Below are 15,303 nucleotides of genomic sequence, written 5' to 3'. Positions count from 1 at the left end.
CCGTCTGGTCGCGTTTCCCTGCCCCACGATGCCTTCACTTCTGATCCTGATCCTGCCGCCAATGGTGAAAGGGATGATGGTATATTATTATGTGCGCCTTTGGGGATGTAACGTATTCATGATTCTGTGATACGTAGACGAAAAATCTTTCTCAAAGGAAGGCTGCTGCGGTGGAAGCGGCGGCAGCTCGGGCTCCTCGACATCCTGTAAAAGGTCAACGAAATCAGGGACTTCTTCGTCGATTTCTAAGTCATTATAATCCCCAAAAGTGAAGCTATCGCGAAGATTTCTCTGTGCATTGCCGAAGGAAATCTCAACACTATTGCTTGAAGGAATGGCAGGAATATCTTGAAGAGGACTTCCATAAAAGCCAGCTGCAGAGACATCACGAAGGCGCTCGTAGAAGCGCTTTTGCTGTGCTGAACCGCTCGTATCATAGAAAAAACCCATCTCAAATTTTTTTGAAGCTTCTCGCGATGAAGGAGGAATAAAGATAATCTCATCCCTTAACATCCCAGTTGCTCCCACTTCATTCTGATGCAAGTGCCGCACTACAAAGGTGGTACGTGAAGCACAGATATAACCCTTACTATAATGGTAACAGAGTGAAGTGATAGCCTAGACAAAATCATACAGTGATTGGAAATCAAGAATGTCTTATGCTTCGCGCTGCCCACGAATGAGGATATATTATTCGGAGAAAATGCTCTAAATTCCGATCTCTCCCGACGTCAACATCACCCATAACTCTCTGGCCTTCCCGATTCTAATATCGTCATCCCTTATTTCCTCACAGCGTCTCTCTTCTCGCTTGTTACTCCGAGATCCTGAAACACGACATATTAGTCGAACAGTTACCACGACGACTTCAAATCCGCGAAGCTTCCCATTCGAGCGTGCCTCTGTTCTAGAGCCACCAGCCGAGTTCGCCAAATTGCGAGCTACCGACCCTGTCTCCCAAGTCAAGCTCTTCCATGGAAGTCTTCCCTGGCTCGTGACCAAGCACAAGGATGTCGTCTTTGTTGCTACACCCGATAAGCTCTCCAAGGTATGCTCCTCGAATCACCCAACAACAGCTTTACTTAACATGTCCAATCCAGGTCTGCACACGCCCTGGCTTTCCCGAGCTAGATGCAGGTGGAAAAGAAGCTGCTAAAGCAAAGCCGACTATTTTTATTTTTATTTTTTTTTATTTTAGATATGGATTCCCCAGACCATATGCATCAGAGATAAGCTATCGTTAGGGCTAGACGCTGGGAGTAGAGAACTGATAACTGACACAGGAGAATGGTGGAGCAAATCTTTACCCAAGAAGCAGTTGAGAAGCTGCAGCCGTATATCCAGAAGACGGTAGATGACCTTCTGGAGGATTTGAAGCAAAAGGGCTGTGCCGACGGCCCAGTCCATCTCGTCAAGATATTTGCACTCCCAGCGCCCTCCTACGTAGGTTCTAGACTGAAATACCGCCTTAAAAAGATTATAGCTAACCCTCATTTAGGTCATCTACACAATCCTTGGGGCACCCTTCCATGACCTGGAGTATCTTACGTAACAGAATGCCATTCGTTCAAACGGAAGTTCCACAGCTCGAGAGCCGTCTGCTGCCAACAAGTCAGCTCAGTTTAGAGATTTCTTGATACCCTTGACGCTAATATTCAGTAGGGAGTTCCTTGACTACGTCGCGAATCTGGCCGACAAGTGACTTGAAGAGCCACAAGATGACCTTATCAGCAAGCTCTGCACTGAACAAGTCAAGCCTGGAAACATTGAGAAGGCCGACGCAGTCCAAATTTCCTTTTTGCTCCTCGTTGCTGGTAATGCCACGATGGTAAACATGATTGCACTGGTGCGTATTTCTGCCCCAGCCTTCTTTTACTGTGTTAACAGATACCAGGGAGTTATTACTTTGCCCCAACATCCAGATCAGCTATCTGAGCTGAAACCCTGATCCATCCCTGGCCCCCAATTTGTTGAGGAGTTATGCCGTTACCACACCGCATCTGCACTAGCCATTAAGCGAACTGCTAAGGAGGACCTTGAGATTAGCGGCAAAGTAAGCCTCTAAAATCCATTAACAAGACATAAGAACCACTGAAACTGATATTCTATCAGCTTGTCAGAGCAAAGGCATCATTGCTTCCAATCAGTCAGCCAACAGACATGAAGACGCCTTCAAAAACCCGGATTAATTTGATATGGACTGCAAGTGGCTGGTTGAAGACGCCCTAGGTTTTGGGTTTGACGGTCATCGATGCATTGATGAGCACCTTGCCAAGACTGAGCCTACAACTGTGTTTGGTACGTATTAGAGCTTGAGCAAACGTTTTGCTGGTTTCGATGGCTGATTATTTACAACAACACTATATCGGAAATTTCCCGATCTTAAAAACGCTGTACCTCTTGAGGAGGTCCACTACACTCCCCTATGCCAAGATGTTGGAGTGGTCGATTTACCAGTCACTTTTTGAGTACTTAGAGCAGTAGAGGAAGGACTTTCTGGCTGATATTGTTTTGGGGGTTATTAATTGTAAAGATCTCATCTCCTGTGTTTTTTAGACTAATCGCAAATATCTGCACATCGACTGGCATCCCCCACGTCTCAGAATCACTGCATCTATATAAAAATGTACAGATTTCTACATCAACCTCCAGTAACAGAGGAAACTCCACCGATGATTGTTCTGCGACGCATCGCTCCGCTGAATTCTGCGAGATTCATATAGACATTCCATGTTGTATTAAAGTCATATATAACATTATTAGTCCTTCACTAGGTTGAAGCAGTTTTCTGTTATCCCATTATTAGTTAACCAGTTACTCTATATACTTTCCTTGGATGAGGTACTATCGCTCTCTCCATCACCCACCACGACTGTAGTCTCAACTGTCTTTGTGATTCCATGAGGCTCTGGATAAGTAGCTAGATGTGCCTGAGACCCATTGTTGCCCTTATTAGTTTCTGGCTCCTTGCCCATCCTGCTCATGAGGCTGTTACCACTCCTGGGTGCAGCAGGGCCGCTGCTCACAACGACACGAGAGGTCAGACCGTAGGCGGTCGGGTTAGACTTGTCTCTGCTACTAGAGTACCAGCCTTCACTTCGACTGTGCGTGCCGCTCTTGACGACTTTAGAGATGAGGTTGGCCATCATAAGCTCAATATAGAGCTTGACCATGTATGCGAGAGGGGCGAACTGGACGTATCTATACGCATGTTAACCGATTTATGATCAGCTCGCTTGGTGCCAACTTACAAGTAAGGATCTGGCAAGCTCAAGAAACCTAGCAGCAAGACATCCATGGATGTCGAGATAAAGACCATGCCAGCGTTGAAGTTAAATAGTTTCCAGTATTTGCCCAATCCATCGGCAATTAAGCGGTACCGGACCAGATATAGGAAGTACAGGTTAAGTGCCAAGTCGATTATAAGGAAGAAGGACTTTTCTGCCTTCTCAAACACCATATTGGTATATTTCTGGGATTCTGTGGCCGTGTTGAGATGCGCGACCGTCCAGATGTAGCAGACGGCGATGTTGACAACTCCAATACAGAGTACGAGGCCCCATTTCAAGTACTTCGCTCGGCGTCTGTTGGTCATAATCAAGGCGACTCGGTTGGCAATGATCTGGGGTAGGAGCTGTGTCTGAATGGACCAGAGAGCAACAGTGGCAAGGAGAAATCCAAGGCTAATGCCAGATGGTGAGCAAAGAGCACCGTTGAGATGGCAAAGAAAGGGCTACTCACTTTCCGGGTATGATGGCATTGAGGTAAAGAAATGTAATCAAGGCAAATACAAAATTGACCCATATCTCGATCCAGATCATATATACGTAGGCATTATGAAGGCTGCGAGTGCGTTTCCAGATTGCTCTCGTTTGTGATATGGCCTTTGAGAAGGCAAAGACGAAGACACCTAGGAAGAGGCCATAGTAAATCGAAGCCAGATCAATCATATTGGGCTTTGGAACATGATTTATTCAAAAGATATAGATGGGCCGTACGAAAGAATCTAGAGCGCGTGATGGGCAGTACTATATATGTAGGTTGTCTTTCGGCCCCCAAGTCATAGAACACTCCACAAGTCAGCTAACCTTTGATTGACGAGTCCATGCGGACTAATGTTACGCATTACTCGGCAGTGTGAATCCGCCAAAGGTTGATGCGGCAGATTTCTAAACCTTGTTTAGATGATGATATTCACCGCTAACAAAAAAAGGTTTGGTAGAGCCAGGCACTAGCAAGGCTCAAACGATTGTGCGAAAATCTGCAAGGGACTGTCCAATGCCGACCAAGATAGTAAAGACGCTACGTCCCAAGATGGCAAGTCTGACAGAGTAATGCTGACGGCCAACATGGGAGCGCCAGATCGTCAATACAAATAACTTCAACGAGTCAGCTAGCGCTTTCATAAAACTCTATCTTGTTATCAAAGCCAATAGAGTTGACAAACATGCATTAAATGACAGGCCAACCTGGCGTATCATTAGCACGCACAGGCTTTTTCTTTTTTCGAAAACGGAAGCGATCTGCGTCAGGATCTGCAATTGTGTCTAGCTTGTATGGGCGACAGCTCCGTCACTAACATCTCCCACAAGGTAATGAGCACATACAACATGACTTATAGGGCACCCATCTTGACTGTCATGTCAGCCTCTGGATGATTGAAACGCCAAGGCGTAGTGCTTTTGGCCTCGAGGCAACGATGACAGACTCAAACTTTAATTTAGATATAACTTTCCACTGACAAGGTAAAAGTTTGGCCTGTTTGATTAGGTCCCTTTTCCCTATTCGTTTAGAGTCTTGTCAGGGCATCTCACTAACAAGGCTTAAGGCTTACATGAACTGTTGGTAGTCACTTTCCATCACCACCTAGCTTTGCTTCAAGGCAAACTGCTACATATGGCTTAACCAACACCTGGGCCTATTAATAGCCTATTTCTCCCTCGGACCAGTCAAAAATGTTTGAAACACAACCTTAGAGGTGCAAGTCAACGTTGATGGGTCAGTAACAGCATACAGGCACGCCAAGAGGGGTGACTGATCTACCGGATCAACCCCAAAGTTCCAATGTTACATCAAATCCCCCACAATCATGGGACCATATAAACGTCGAGGGATCGACATCACAACGACACCTTGCCCAAATAGATCTTAATTTTAAGGTTTCCGGGTTTAATTGAGCCAAGAAGGTCCCGTTTTTACTGTCCTGTGCAGAGCGGCATATTCTGTGGCGTACCATACCGCTCTGTCTGAATGAGCTTGGCGTGTTGGCGCTAATACCTATTCTGTACAGGGCATTGTTGTTCAAAATTGAAGAGTTTAGCGGGTTCCTAAAGTCTAAATTGCATAATCAGTGTCTGATGATGAGAAACCCAGCTATCGGGACAAATATAAAGATTAGTTCCGGTTGGAGTGCAAAGTTTTCAGGCAATTAACCGAGCCGGAAGTTTGGGTCTTATAGCCCTTCTCGGTCTTGGACCCTGACACGCGAAATTGGCGCCAGGGCTTTCTAAGACGATGCAAAGCTACCCTTCACGCTGAAGAGCTGCCTAATATTATGATGCTAGGGTGATCTACCCGACGAAGATGTCTTTGACTTGGGTACGACAGCCCCCAACTGTCATTAAGTCTTTTCGCTATGATGTTATGTGAGCTTTTACGGTTTTCTACGGTGAACTCGTTCAACCTCAACCTTTACACTAGTGGTGGTGATGGCATTGACGTTCGATTCAGAAGAGGCCGTGGCTTTCACCCAGTGGGGCATGCATATATTGTCCAGAGATCGACATCATGAAAAAGGTGACTAGACATGGGCGTAGGGAGCTGACCAAAACTACTTTCCATACACTATACCCAGTCTCAAGGTCATTTAGATATTATGAAAACTCTTTTTATCTTCATTCCTGCTCTCGTTGTGACGTTATCGCTCGTATTAGTTGTGAAAAACTCGTCGTCGCTTCACAGCTCATAGCCAATCAGAATTTCGTGGTCAAAACTAGTCCTTCCACGAGCTAGCGCACTGCATACCCGCGCTAAGTCTGTTTAGTTAAGTAATCTCCACATCTGTAACCGGCGCCGTCTAGGCGCACAGGACCTGTGTGCTCGGGGCACAGCCCCCCCTGTCGGCAGGCTAGGGGCACAGTCCCCTGACTAAGCATTTCCCGTTGAATTAGAAATTGACTGAATGTACTAACGCATTCAACGGAGCCGACAGCTACCTTTTGACTGTGATTATTGAAATACGGACGGGAAGGACTATCCAAATTATACACAGCTATGACAGCCGGAGAATGTTAAATAGCTTTGCTACCGAGTGACCGTCTAATACCCATGACTTCCAACAATGATACAATCTTCTGTACGCCCACTAGCTAAGTGCAAAGCTTCTTGTTCCCTACTGTCTGCTTCTATTCTCTCCCAAATGTCTTTGATGCCCCTTCTTCTATTAGCCAAAGGATTCTCTCCCATCTCGGCGACCTGGGCTTCAATCCGCTCATCCTCCGCCTTACTCCAATCCAAATACGCCATCATCTCCTCTTTCGTCCATTCTCTTGATCCTGTTGACGTGATACAGCGCTTGGACATCTGTTTGTAGTCCAGGCACCACTCGTAGCTCTGCTTGTCATACCGGAGTGGGAGCCCCATCGCTCTGCGATATTGTTGGTTCGTCTTAATGCTGCCAGCTGGCTGCACTGCGTACCACGCGCTTCTTGCGGCAACATATCTTTCATATATTTCCCGTGGAGAACCGTATCTCGGTGGTGATGGCGATGGCCGGCCAAGCGAAGGGGATTGCTCATGAACAGGAGATCCCGGACGCTGAGAGGCGCCACCGGGCGAGTCTTGCAAGGTCCCAGTCATAGTCTCCGGCTGATCGGCGAGGACTGCCGGTGCCGCTGTCATTGCCGATACATCTGTTTCTGCCAGTGGCTTTGCCTCTGCTGCTACCTTTTCCAAGAGCTCTTGATGCCGCAAGGGACATGCCTTCGAATTCATTTGGTGACCGACTTCATGGCATTTGCTGCATTTTGGCGGGGCCTTTGCCCTTGCTTTTCCTGTAGTCGCAGCGGCTTCAAAGGAGCTTGGTAGTCTTTTTGTACTTGATTGTGGCAGATTTGGTATAGTAGCCCTTGCATCTATGCGAGTGCGAGGCTCCAGAAGTAACTGTTGCTGCCCTGGGCGCTTCAGATGCCAATGCTTGTGGAAATGCTCAAGAAGAACTTGGCCTTGTTCTGGTAAGGTCTGAAGTAGGTGAGCGCAAGGCAATCCCAGTGTACGCATAAAAATACCAGTGCAGCGAGGCAGAGGGGGTTTTTTATCCAAAAGCCGCTTTCGTTGCTCTTCAACCTTCCTCAACGCCTCAAAAGATACCCAACCTTGAACAGCACTATACAGAGCTATACGAAGCTCAATTGGTTGTCGAAGTTGCTGTTGGGCTTGATTTGACTGTAGCTGATGGACCTGATTGGTAACAGCTCGTGTAATAGCACCCCAAGCCTCAAATAGATCTAGTGTCGATGTATTTAGATAGCTTTTAAGTAGACTATGAATACCCTCCACACGAGAAGTAACGACAGTACCAAAGTGAAGATGCTGATCAACCCAAGCTTTTACAAGCTTCTCCTTGTGAGGGTTTAGCCACGTTGCATGCAAATATCCAATCTCATTGGCGTAGGCGGGTAGATATCGCTGCTCAAGCTGCTGAACCCGCTGATCAAAGGTTACCTGATCAGCTGATTGAATGATTAAATGCCACTGGTTATAGAACTCTTGCCAGCTAAGAAGCTCTGCCTCGATTGTCTTTGGATCTGTTCGGTGTTGAATAAAGGCCGGCCGACAATAAGCAAGGACTGCCTTATTAGCATGCCAAAGGCATAATAGAAGGACTGCAGATGGAAAGCAGATAGCAACTGCATTTATACAAGCTAAAGCACAGTCCGTAATAATGACAGACGGAAAGCTTGTATTGCAGACCTCATATAAAGACTTCAGTCGTTCGAGAGCCCATTGGTAGTCTTGTTCCTCTTCGCCGCTGAGGAATGCAAAAGCAATGCAGAATGATCGTTGACAGGCATCAACGCCGATAATGTCGAGAAGCGGCATGCCATACCGATTCGTCTTATATGTGCAGTCTAGAAGAAGAAGGTCAGGATATGCTTGCAGATAGGTAAGTGATTCAGGATGAGCAAATAAAACTGCTGTAACCCGTCCTTCACTATCTACCTGCATACGATTCCAAGAGCCTTCTTGATCTAGCTGGTTAATAAGAGCATGCATTGTGTTCTGGCCAAAGCGAGATGATCGTCGAGCTTCTGCAATGCTGTTGGAGATATCCTTCTGAGTTGCAATGGAATTTGAATGTTGTCGAATATAGGTTCTAATCTCTTTTGAGCTGATTCCAGCCTTTGCAAGATTGCTGATTGTTGATTTATCGTCTTTCGAGAGCCTTCGAAGAACAGGATGAGCAGTGGGATGGGTGCTTGGCGTGTGGTTATGTGCAGCATATTGACTATCCGATCGATGTCGTACAACCCAGCCAGATGCATCGGGTAACTCCTTTGCGGTGATAGAGAAGGGGCAGAGGGTGCTACGAGTGCAGGTTGCTCGAATACGGCTTCTTGAGTCGCTTGGAGGCCGACGGGCACGATCGCAAGTGAAGTAAACTGTAAGTCTCCCAAACTTGCCTTTGTTGGACCTTCCGGTAACAAAAGCATAGCCTCGTGGTGCTGCCCAGCGATTGATCGCTTGGAATAGATCATCTCGAGATGCATATGTATGCTCAGGAGGTAAGTAGTCATCCGGAAATTGATCCATTTAAGTTAATTGATAAAATGATACAAAGATCAAGATATAGATGCTTAGCCCCTGAAAATCGGTCCCTCAACATCCCATAAATGATGAATGCTTAGTCAGGGGACTGTGCCCCTAGCCTGCCGACAGGGGGCCCCGAGCACACAGGTCCTGTGCGCCTAGACGGCGCCAACACGATATTCGCAATCGCGTAACTAAAGGTTACACCAAGCTGTCACTGACACGTCTTCTAGAGCTACCCTATCGAGCTTTCCGTACGCCATGACGGATCTGGGTCTATTTGAATTCTTCAAGACTTATTAAGTATTGGTCTGCCAAACATGCCGCTATGGTTATGTATCTGATGAGGTGCCTACACATTTATGCAGCAAGTATAAAGATATGACACCAGCTGCGCGACGCCAAGTAGCTGAAGTTGTCGCCAAGATTCCAGGTATTATCAAGAGTCAATCGCAATTAGCTGTGGAATTCAAGTTTCTGTCACCTCTGCCTAGTCCTACTACAAAGCTGGGCTCCTCTAACCCTATATATCCTTTTATTGGCCAAAGGCATATGATGCCGCGCTGATCTACCAACATCAGAAACAACTGATTGGGCGAGTAAGCGCCTGCAATTGAGGGGTAGCCTTGGCAAGTGGACGATGATAAATTTCTCAGCGGCCTGCTGCTGCCTAACGGTGCCCAACCTCTTTTCAGTTCGAAGGAGCGTCGTAGTGCTCTGGCTTCTTTCATCATCGTTGTTTTTGAGGTACTCTACGCTCTCCTGATCGAACATTAGCGCAGATCCCAGAGATCCACTGAACCCCCGCCATTAGAGTTACATCGGTTTCCCAGCGGATCTCGTTTGTCTAGGCGGAGGCAAGTGCTCTTTTTAGGAGACCTGGGCGACCAAACGCTAATTGTCCTTCGTAGCTTAGCTTCCGTCTGGATCATTCTGCAAGCGAAAATGTCTAACCCAAACGACTATACGGTTGGCTGGATCTGCGCGATAACTACGGAGTATGTTGCCGCCCAGGAATTCCTTGACGAAGAACACGAAGGACCGGAATTCGTGTCTCCCCATGACAACAACCATTACACACTAGGCAAAGTTGGGAAGCACAATGTCGTTATCGCTGTCTTGCCTGATAACGAGTACGGAAAGTCCTCTGCTGCAAGCGTTGCAAGGGATATGATGCATAGCTTTCCTAATATTAGATTTGGCTTGATGGTCGGCATCGCCGGAGGAGCGCCTGGAAAGCATGGTATTCGTCTTGGGGACAATGTGATCGGTTGTGCTGGCAACGGAAAGGGTGGGGTGTTTGGGTACGACTTTGGTAAAGCGATACAAGGCCAGGGCTTCCAAGAGACAGGATTCTTGAATCAACCACCAACTCTCCTTCGGACGACAGTAAGTGGACTCAAGACCCGCTACGAGAGGAAAGGGCATCAAATCTCAGAGGCTGTTGACATGATTCTCGAGAAGAACCCAAGGCTCCAGAGAAAGTACAAAGAGCCAGAGCCAGGTGCCGATAACCTGTTTAAGTCCGAAGTTACTCACGACTTGAATTGTGGGGCGATCTGTAGTGATGACACCTCAAGTTTTGTATCGCGGCCCGAAAGGACGGAGGACGAAGACAATCCAGCCATTCATTACGGTCTTATTGCTTCAGCAGACCGACTGATGAAAGACGCTTCGGCTCGAGATAGACTTTCAGAAGAAAAGGAGGTTCTATGTTTCGAAATGGAAGCGGCTGGGCTGATGAACCATTTTCCCTGTCTGGTCATTCGTGGTATATGCGACTACTCGGACTCCCACAAGAACAAGGAGTGGCAGGGCTATGGAGCAATGGTGGCTGCTGCATATGCAAAGGATCTTCTCTATCAAATAGCTCCAAACAGAGTTGAAGCTGAAAAGAAGATTGGCGACATTCTATCCGGTAATTCCAAGGCTTAGAATTATACTATTAGTACGTGTTAATCCTATGTACAGGCCTGCAAGAAGTTGCAGAAGAGCACCGTGATATTGCTAAGGAGCAGCTCAAAGCCCAGAAAGATCTAGCCAAGGAAAGGCTGTCCGAAGAAAAACAAAAGTGTCACCAGCTGTTCCGCCTCACTGTTGGAAAATCCGGGGATCCCCCTTCCCTTCAGGATTCAGACTAACAGTCTGAAAGTCCTAGATTTAAAGTTTAAAGTCCTAGATGAAATCATTTAGAGATATAAACCTAAGAAGAACTCTCATCTCACTAATGAACAATCAAGTTTCATAAAATATATATTTTCACCTAGCACTACTGCGCAATATAAACAACACGACGACGACGACGACGACGACGAAGACGATATTGATGAGTATAAAGGAGATGACACAGGCCGAGCCGCTACAGACCTCAGGCGAATCCTCGCCGCAGCAGAGGGTATTCTCCGGGACGCGTATATGCTATGCAGCGACAAATCACCGGAGCGAAAGATGACACAGCAGCGGGCAAAAAGGCTAAGTAATTTCCGTGGCGATGATGGCAGTATCACGAGCAGCGCCAAGGCCAATAAATTCCGCAGCTTTACGAATGAGTCTAGCCTAACATCCTATTTTCGGATACAAAAGCAGCTCCTCGCATACTACTATCGCGTAGTATTCGGTGCCGACGGGCATTTCACCCGAGACTGTGATAATCAGGTAGTGCCGCGAGACACCATCGAAGCAACCTCTATACAGCAAAAGGCCATGAAGGATATCATCAGGATATTACGGAGGCAGGAGAAGATGGTAAGAGAGAAGAATAACAATAACGATGATCACGATGACAATACCGAGGTCAATGGCGATCTTGATAATAATGACCATGAGCTTAAGCATGCCATCCGCAAGTTTTATATCTCTCTTATCTGCCAGACCGTCGGAAGCAGGCCATTCCGGTCTGCTATATTGAGCTTCTGCGCCATGAAGAGCCGGAAGAAGAGCTGGACTCGTCAGTCAGACAAGGAGCAGCGTAGGCTATGCACCTGGCATAAGCCAGGTAACTTTAACAGCAACCTACTCAAGTATTCACGACAGGAACGGGGCCCGTTCCGGGTTTTAGACCAATCACATAGGCTAGAATTGACAGGGATAACTCTATCCTAGCTGCGAGGCGGCTACAGCTCTGAATCCAATGGAAAACACATATAAAATAAAACCGCGCTAATGAAGACAGGGACCTACTGTACGCAGTCGTGGCGGTAACATGACAGGATACAACGCAACTGGCCCGTGCACGTTGCTAGGTCATCTATATTAGTTATTTCACATAACATAGTTATAGTTTTATTATACTGAGGTGTTAGGGTTGGGTTTGTCTATTACTACAGGTGAGATTGAGTCCCCACTATCGCATAAGTGATCCAAGCCCCACTTTTACATATTATGTGATTCATCTAAAATCACAGGTGATACAGACCCCAGTCCCTATCGCATATGTGATCGAGTCCCACGCCTGTCAAATATCAGAATCCCCTCTTGACTTCTTGGTTCCTGTCAATCAGAATTCTCACCTTCTTCTTCCCCACTTCCATCATCATCATCATCGTCAACGTTACTATCTTTGCCGTCTTCATCATGATGATGTCCGTGGAGAGTAGACTGTCGGCGAACCAATGTTGTCCCAGCATTAGCATCTCCTCCTGTAACACTGCCCAATTCCTCTATAAAACCTCGTGGAGGTATACAAACACCGAGCAGTTCTGGAATGGATGTTTTTCGCAAGCTGTGTAGATCACCGTCTGTAGCCATCTGAACCCCAGGGACTCTTAAGTCCCTGGAAAGATCTTGCATATTATTGCCAGGAAGAAGGGGCTTCAGGACGGGCTGGACAACATGCTTGTACGATGCCTCACAAATCTCCAAGAGGTTGGGGAGCTCGTCTGCAACAGCAAGCACCATGGCACGGAACTTATCCTCTTTTTTAATGCCATCGGTTGGATGAATCTTGTTATAGCACGTAAAGAGGCTCCTGGAGACAAAGACATAAATACCAGCGCCAAAGACGTCTGCCATCACTGTTAGTGGTCGCCAGGCATAGATCTTCTTGGCCAAGGTGCCTTCAGGAAGACCGAGCTTCCTGCTGAGATACTTGGCTATCCTCGTTGAAAGTGCCAACCCCGCGTTAGCGTCTATTCCGTTGTTGGTGAGAAAGTCTTCGATGTCTCTATTTGACCCTGTCGCGGCTGGGTTCGACCAACGATCCCATTCACGAACGAGCGACACTTTCATATCGATCAGTCGAATGTCGTCGATCGTCACCATGTCGGGGCTGTCGTGCTGAACGGCCTGAGCCCAACGTAGGGTGAAGCTGGATAGTGTCGCCGGGCCACCCTTGCGGATCTCGTCTGCCACCCTGCCCACGTTCCGGTCGAGTTCGGCGAGATAGCGTCGCGGGTGGCGGCCATAAAGGTGTGTCAGTGCATCAGCGAGCCGTTTCTGACCTCGGCCGCCGAATACCTCATGTAGGACGGCGGTACCTACATCCCTATTGTTCGTCCCATTTTCAGTAAAAGAGGAAAACCCTGTCTGTATTTAAGTCTGTGATTGGCCGGAGAGAGGGACCAGAGTGGGGTGAGAGAAAGCCTCTTTCAGTGAAAGCGGAGACCCCTGTGGGATTGGGGGAAGTACCGACGGCAGCATACTTTGCGCGGTAAGCGACATAGCGTCGACAGGGGTAAGGAAAGAGTCAAGTGAAAGACGATTGTATTGAAAGAGGCGAAGGTGCTTGCTAAGAAAGAACAGCCTGCAGCAGAAAAAGAACGTTTAATAGGAGAGGAGATTTTTCTAAGAGAGAGACACCTAAGGAATAATAAAAGAAAATAGGAAAATAGCTAGGAAAAGTAAAAAATAAAAAGAAATAGAAAGAGATAAAAAGATAGAGATAAAGAGAGATACAATGGGAGCGAATGGGCAATCATTGGCTGTCGTGCGTTCCTCGGTTGTGAGGTGACAAGCTTATGTGCCCACCATGTCAGCATGAAGTCGTCGTTAGGCACACCAGCCCGCTCCGCGGAGATCGATGAGCCCTGACCAGATGATTTGCATTACTGATTCGCCCTCAAAGAAGAAAACTTCCTGCTGCATTACAGATGTTGGCTGTAACCTAGCTTTCTCTCTCGCCTTATGATAAATACCGACGAGTTGCTTTATGTATGGCGACAGATAAGGTGGATGAACCCGCAAGATACGGTAGTTTTTTAACTTGGGTTGCTCAAAAGTCCTTAAACTATTGCTGCCTGGAATTTAAACCTGCGGCAATGATAACGCAGCTATGCACTTTGCCAGCCGTATTGCGCATTGCCTCTGTCGAGCTGAGGTGGCTATCTGCAAGTTTGCAGGGGCATCCCACCAATTGTCATACTCGAAGGAGGCCCGAGTGTTGATCGTTGACCAAATGACCTTCTTTATGTTTCAAGCGACATAATCTGACGTGGCATAGGGTCCGGGGAAGGGAGGTGATTCCGTCGTTGCAGCCTGATGGATCTTGGCATTGTTAATCAGACCATTGTTACGTGGGACTCTGATCACAACAGCGTGTCCACGATTACATTTTGAAACAGCAGGGGTATGCTTTCCAGCTTATCCGTTTTTTCGTTTTTTTTCGTTTTTTTTGTTTCCAGTTTCTTTTAACACCGATATGGATGCAAAGTGAAATCTTTACTGACACGTCCAATGACGACGGTTTTAGCCAGGCCCAATTACAAGGGCAACTACACTCGATTTGTACAATATTGCCTTTCATTAATTAATAGCCTTTATATTAAAATTTAATATTACTTGTACTTGCTGTTTTGCTACCAATCGTTCGATGGGTTGACTTGTGTGTCTTTTTGGTACAGGGTAAGGCTCGCTCGTCATTCACAATAATTGCCGCCCCGCCCGCCTTATGAACGGATCAACGCCTACTCCCTGACTTCGCTACGGGACCATCCATCCAGGGCGCTTTCTTTTTTGGCTGCGAGCCAAGGGCATGATCCTGGCGATAGTAGCGTGATTGTCCTGCCTTGTGCGTATAAGACTGGCCAGAGCTTAGCTGTCCTTTTGGCAATGCTGTCCTGCTTGTCGGTGATTGGTTGACCCTGCCGCCCCCGAGGTCTCCTTTCGGTAATTTTTGCAACGGACGGCCGACTTCAGCTACAACGTGAGGCTTTTGATGAGGTGGCTGGCGATCGTAATCTTGGGCGTTCCTCACGCGTGCGCCGTCTCGGTGGTGGGGGCTTCTCAATACCGTTCCCTGGAGCGGAGGCAATGAGGACATCGTGGTCGTCGCGTTACCAACGAACGACGGCGACAATTGCGGCTGCTGTTGAGGAAACCGCGATGACTGATGTTGCTGCTGTTGTTGTTGCTGTGTTTGGAGTATTAAACCTTTTTCTATGGCTATGATCCTTGTGCGCCTGCTGTAATACTGTCCTCTGTCTGCCGTGTTGATTGGGATGAATCCTTGTGAAGGTAGGGGTTATTGTTTGATGTAATGGTTTGGTGATATAGTATTAT

The 15,303-nt window shown here is 47.2% G+C and overlaps 6 protein-coding genes across 7 annotated transcripts; 3 read left to right on the top strand and 3 right to left on the bottom strand.

The window, feature by feature from the left end:
* Nucleotides 1-87: 87 nt before the first annotated feature.
* FOXG_21814 (uncharacterized protein) lies at nt 88-450 on the bottom strand (the record flags this gene model as incomplete). The annotated part of the gene is made up of 1 exon (XM_018402177.1): nt 88-450. The coding sequence occupies one exon, from the start codon at nt 448-450 to the stop codon at nt 88-90; it is 363 nt and encodes a 120-aa protein (XP_018254898.1).
* An 837-nt stretch (nt 451-1,287) lies between these two features.
* Nucleotides 1,288-1,702, top strand: FOXG_14888 (uncharacterized protein; the record flags this gene model as incomplete). The annotated part of the gene is made up of 3 exons (XM_018394954.1): nt 1,288-1,443; nt 1,499-1,548; nt 1,663-1,702. The coding sequence occupies 3 exons, from the start codon at nt 1,288-1,290 to the stop codon at nt 1,700-1,702; spliced, it is 246 nt and encodes an 81-aa protein (XP_018254897.1).
* Nucleotides 1,703-2,727: 1,025 nt separating this feature from the next.
* Nucleotides 2,728-3,983, bottom strand: FOXG_14887 (uncharacterized protein). The gene is made up of 3 exons (XM_018394953.1): nt 3,742-3,983; nt 3,252-3,683; nt 2,728-3,201 (listed from the first exon to the last, which is right to left on the bottom strand). Exons 1-3 carry the CDS (start codon nt 3,948-3,950, stop codon nt 2,820-2,822), a joined length of 1,023 nt encoding a protein of 340 aa, XP_018254896.1. The 5' UTR covers nt 3,951-3,983; the 3' UTR covers nt 2,728-2,819.
* Nucleotides 3,984-9,500: 5,517 nt separating this feature from the next.
* Nucleotides 9,501-10,949, top strand: FOXG_14886 (uncharacterized protein; the record flags this gene model as incomplete). 2 transcript variants are annotated; one of them, XM_018394952.1, is made up of 3 exons in its annotated part: nt 9,501-9,665; nt 9,720-10,726; nt 10,780-10,949. In XM_018394952.1, exons 2-3 carry the CDS (start codon nt 9,754-9,756, stop codon nt 10,947-10,949), a joined length of 1,143 nt encoding a protein of 380 aa, XP_018254895.1. In that variant the 5' UTR covers nt 9,501-9,665; nt 9,720-9,753. The 2 variants fall into 2 exon arrangements, with proteins under 2 accessions (XP_018254895.1, XP_018254894.1); XM_018394951.1 differs by having other exon boundaries at nt 9,501-10,726.
* A 307-nt stretch (nt 10,950-11,256) lies between these two features.
* Nucleotides 11,257-11,933, top strand: FOXG_14885 (uncharacterized protein; the record flags this gene model as incomplete). Its single annotated transcript, XM_018394950.1, has 2 exons — nt 11,257-11,803; nt 11,911-11,933. 2 exons carry the CDS (start codon nt 11,257-11,259, stop codon nt 11,931-11,933), a joined length of 570 nt encoding a protein of 189 aa, XP_018254893.1.
* Nucleotides 11,934-12,099: 166 nt separating this feature from the next.
* Nucleotides 12,100-13,982, bottom strand: FOXG_14884 (uncharacterized protein). The gene is made up of 2 exons (XM_018394949.1): nt 12,318-13,982; nt 12,100-12,259 (listed from the first exon to the last, which is right to left on the bottom strand). Exons 1-2 carry the CDS (start codon nt 13,066-13,068, stop codon nt 12,207-12,209), a joined length of 804 nt encoding a protein of 267 aa, XP_018254892.1. The 5' UTR covers nt 13,069-13,982; the 3' UTR covers nt 12,100-12,206.
* Between the last annotated feature and the right edge of the window lie 1,321 nt (nt 13,983-15,303).

This window comes from Fusarium oxysporum, chromosome 3 (assembly GCF_000149955.1).
Source record: "Fusarium oxysporum f. sp. lycopersici 4287 chromosome 3, whole genome shotgun sequence".
NCBI lineage: Eukaryota > Fungi > Ascomycota > Sordariomycetes > Hypocreales > Nectriaceae > Fusarium > Fusarium oxysporum.
The sequence above is the reverse complement of the archived record's forward strand: the minus strand, read 5'-3'. Positions and strand labels throughout refer to the sequence as shown.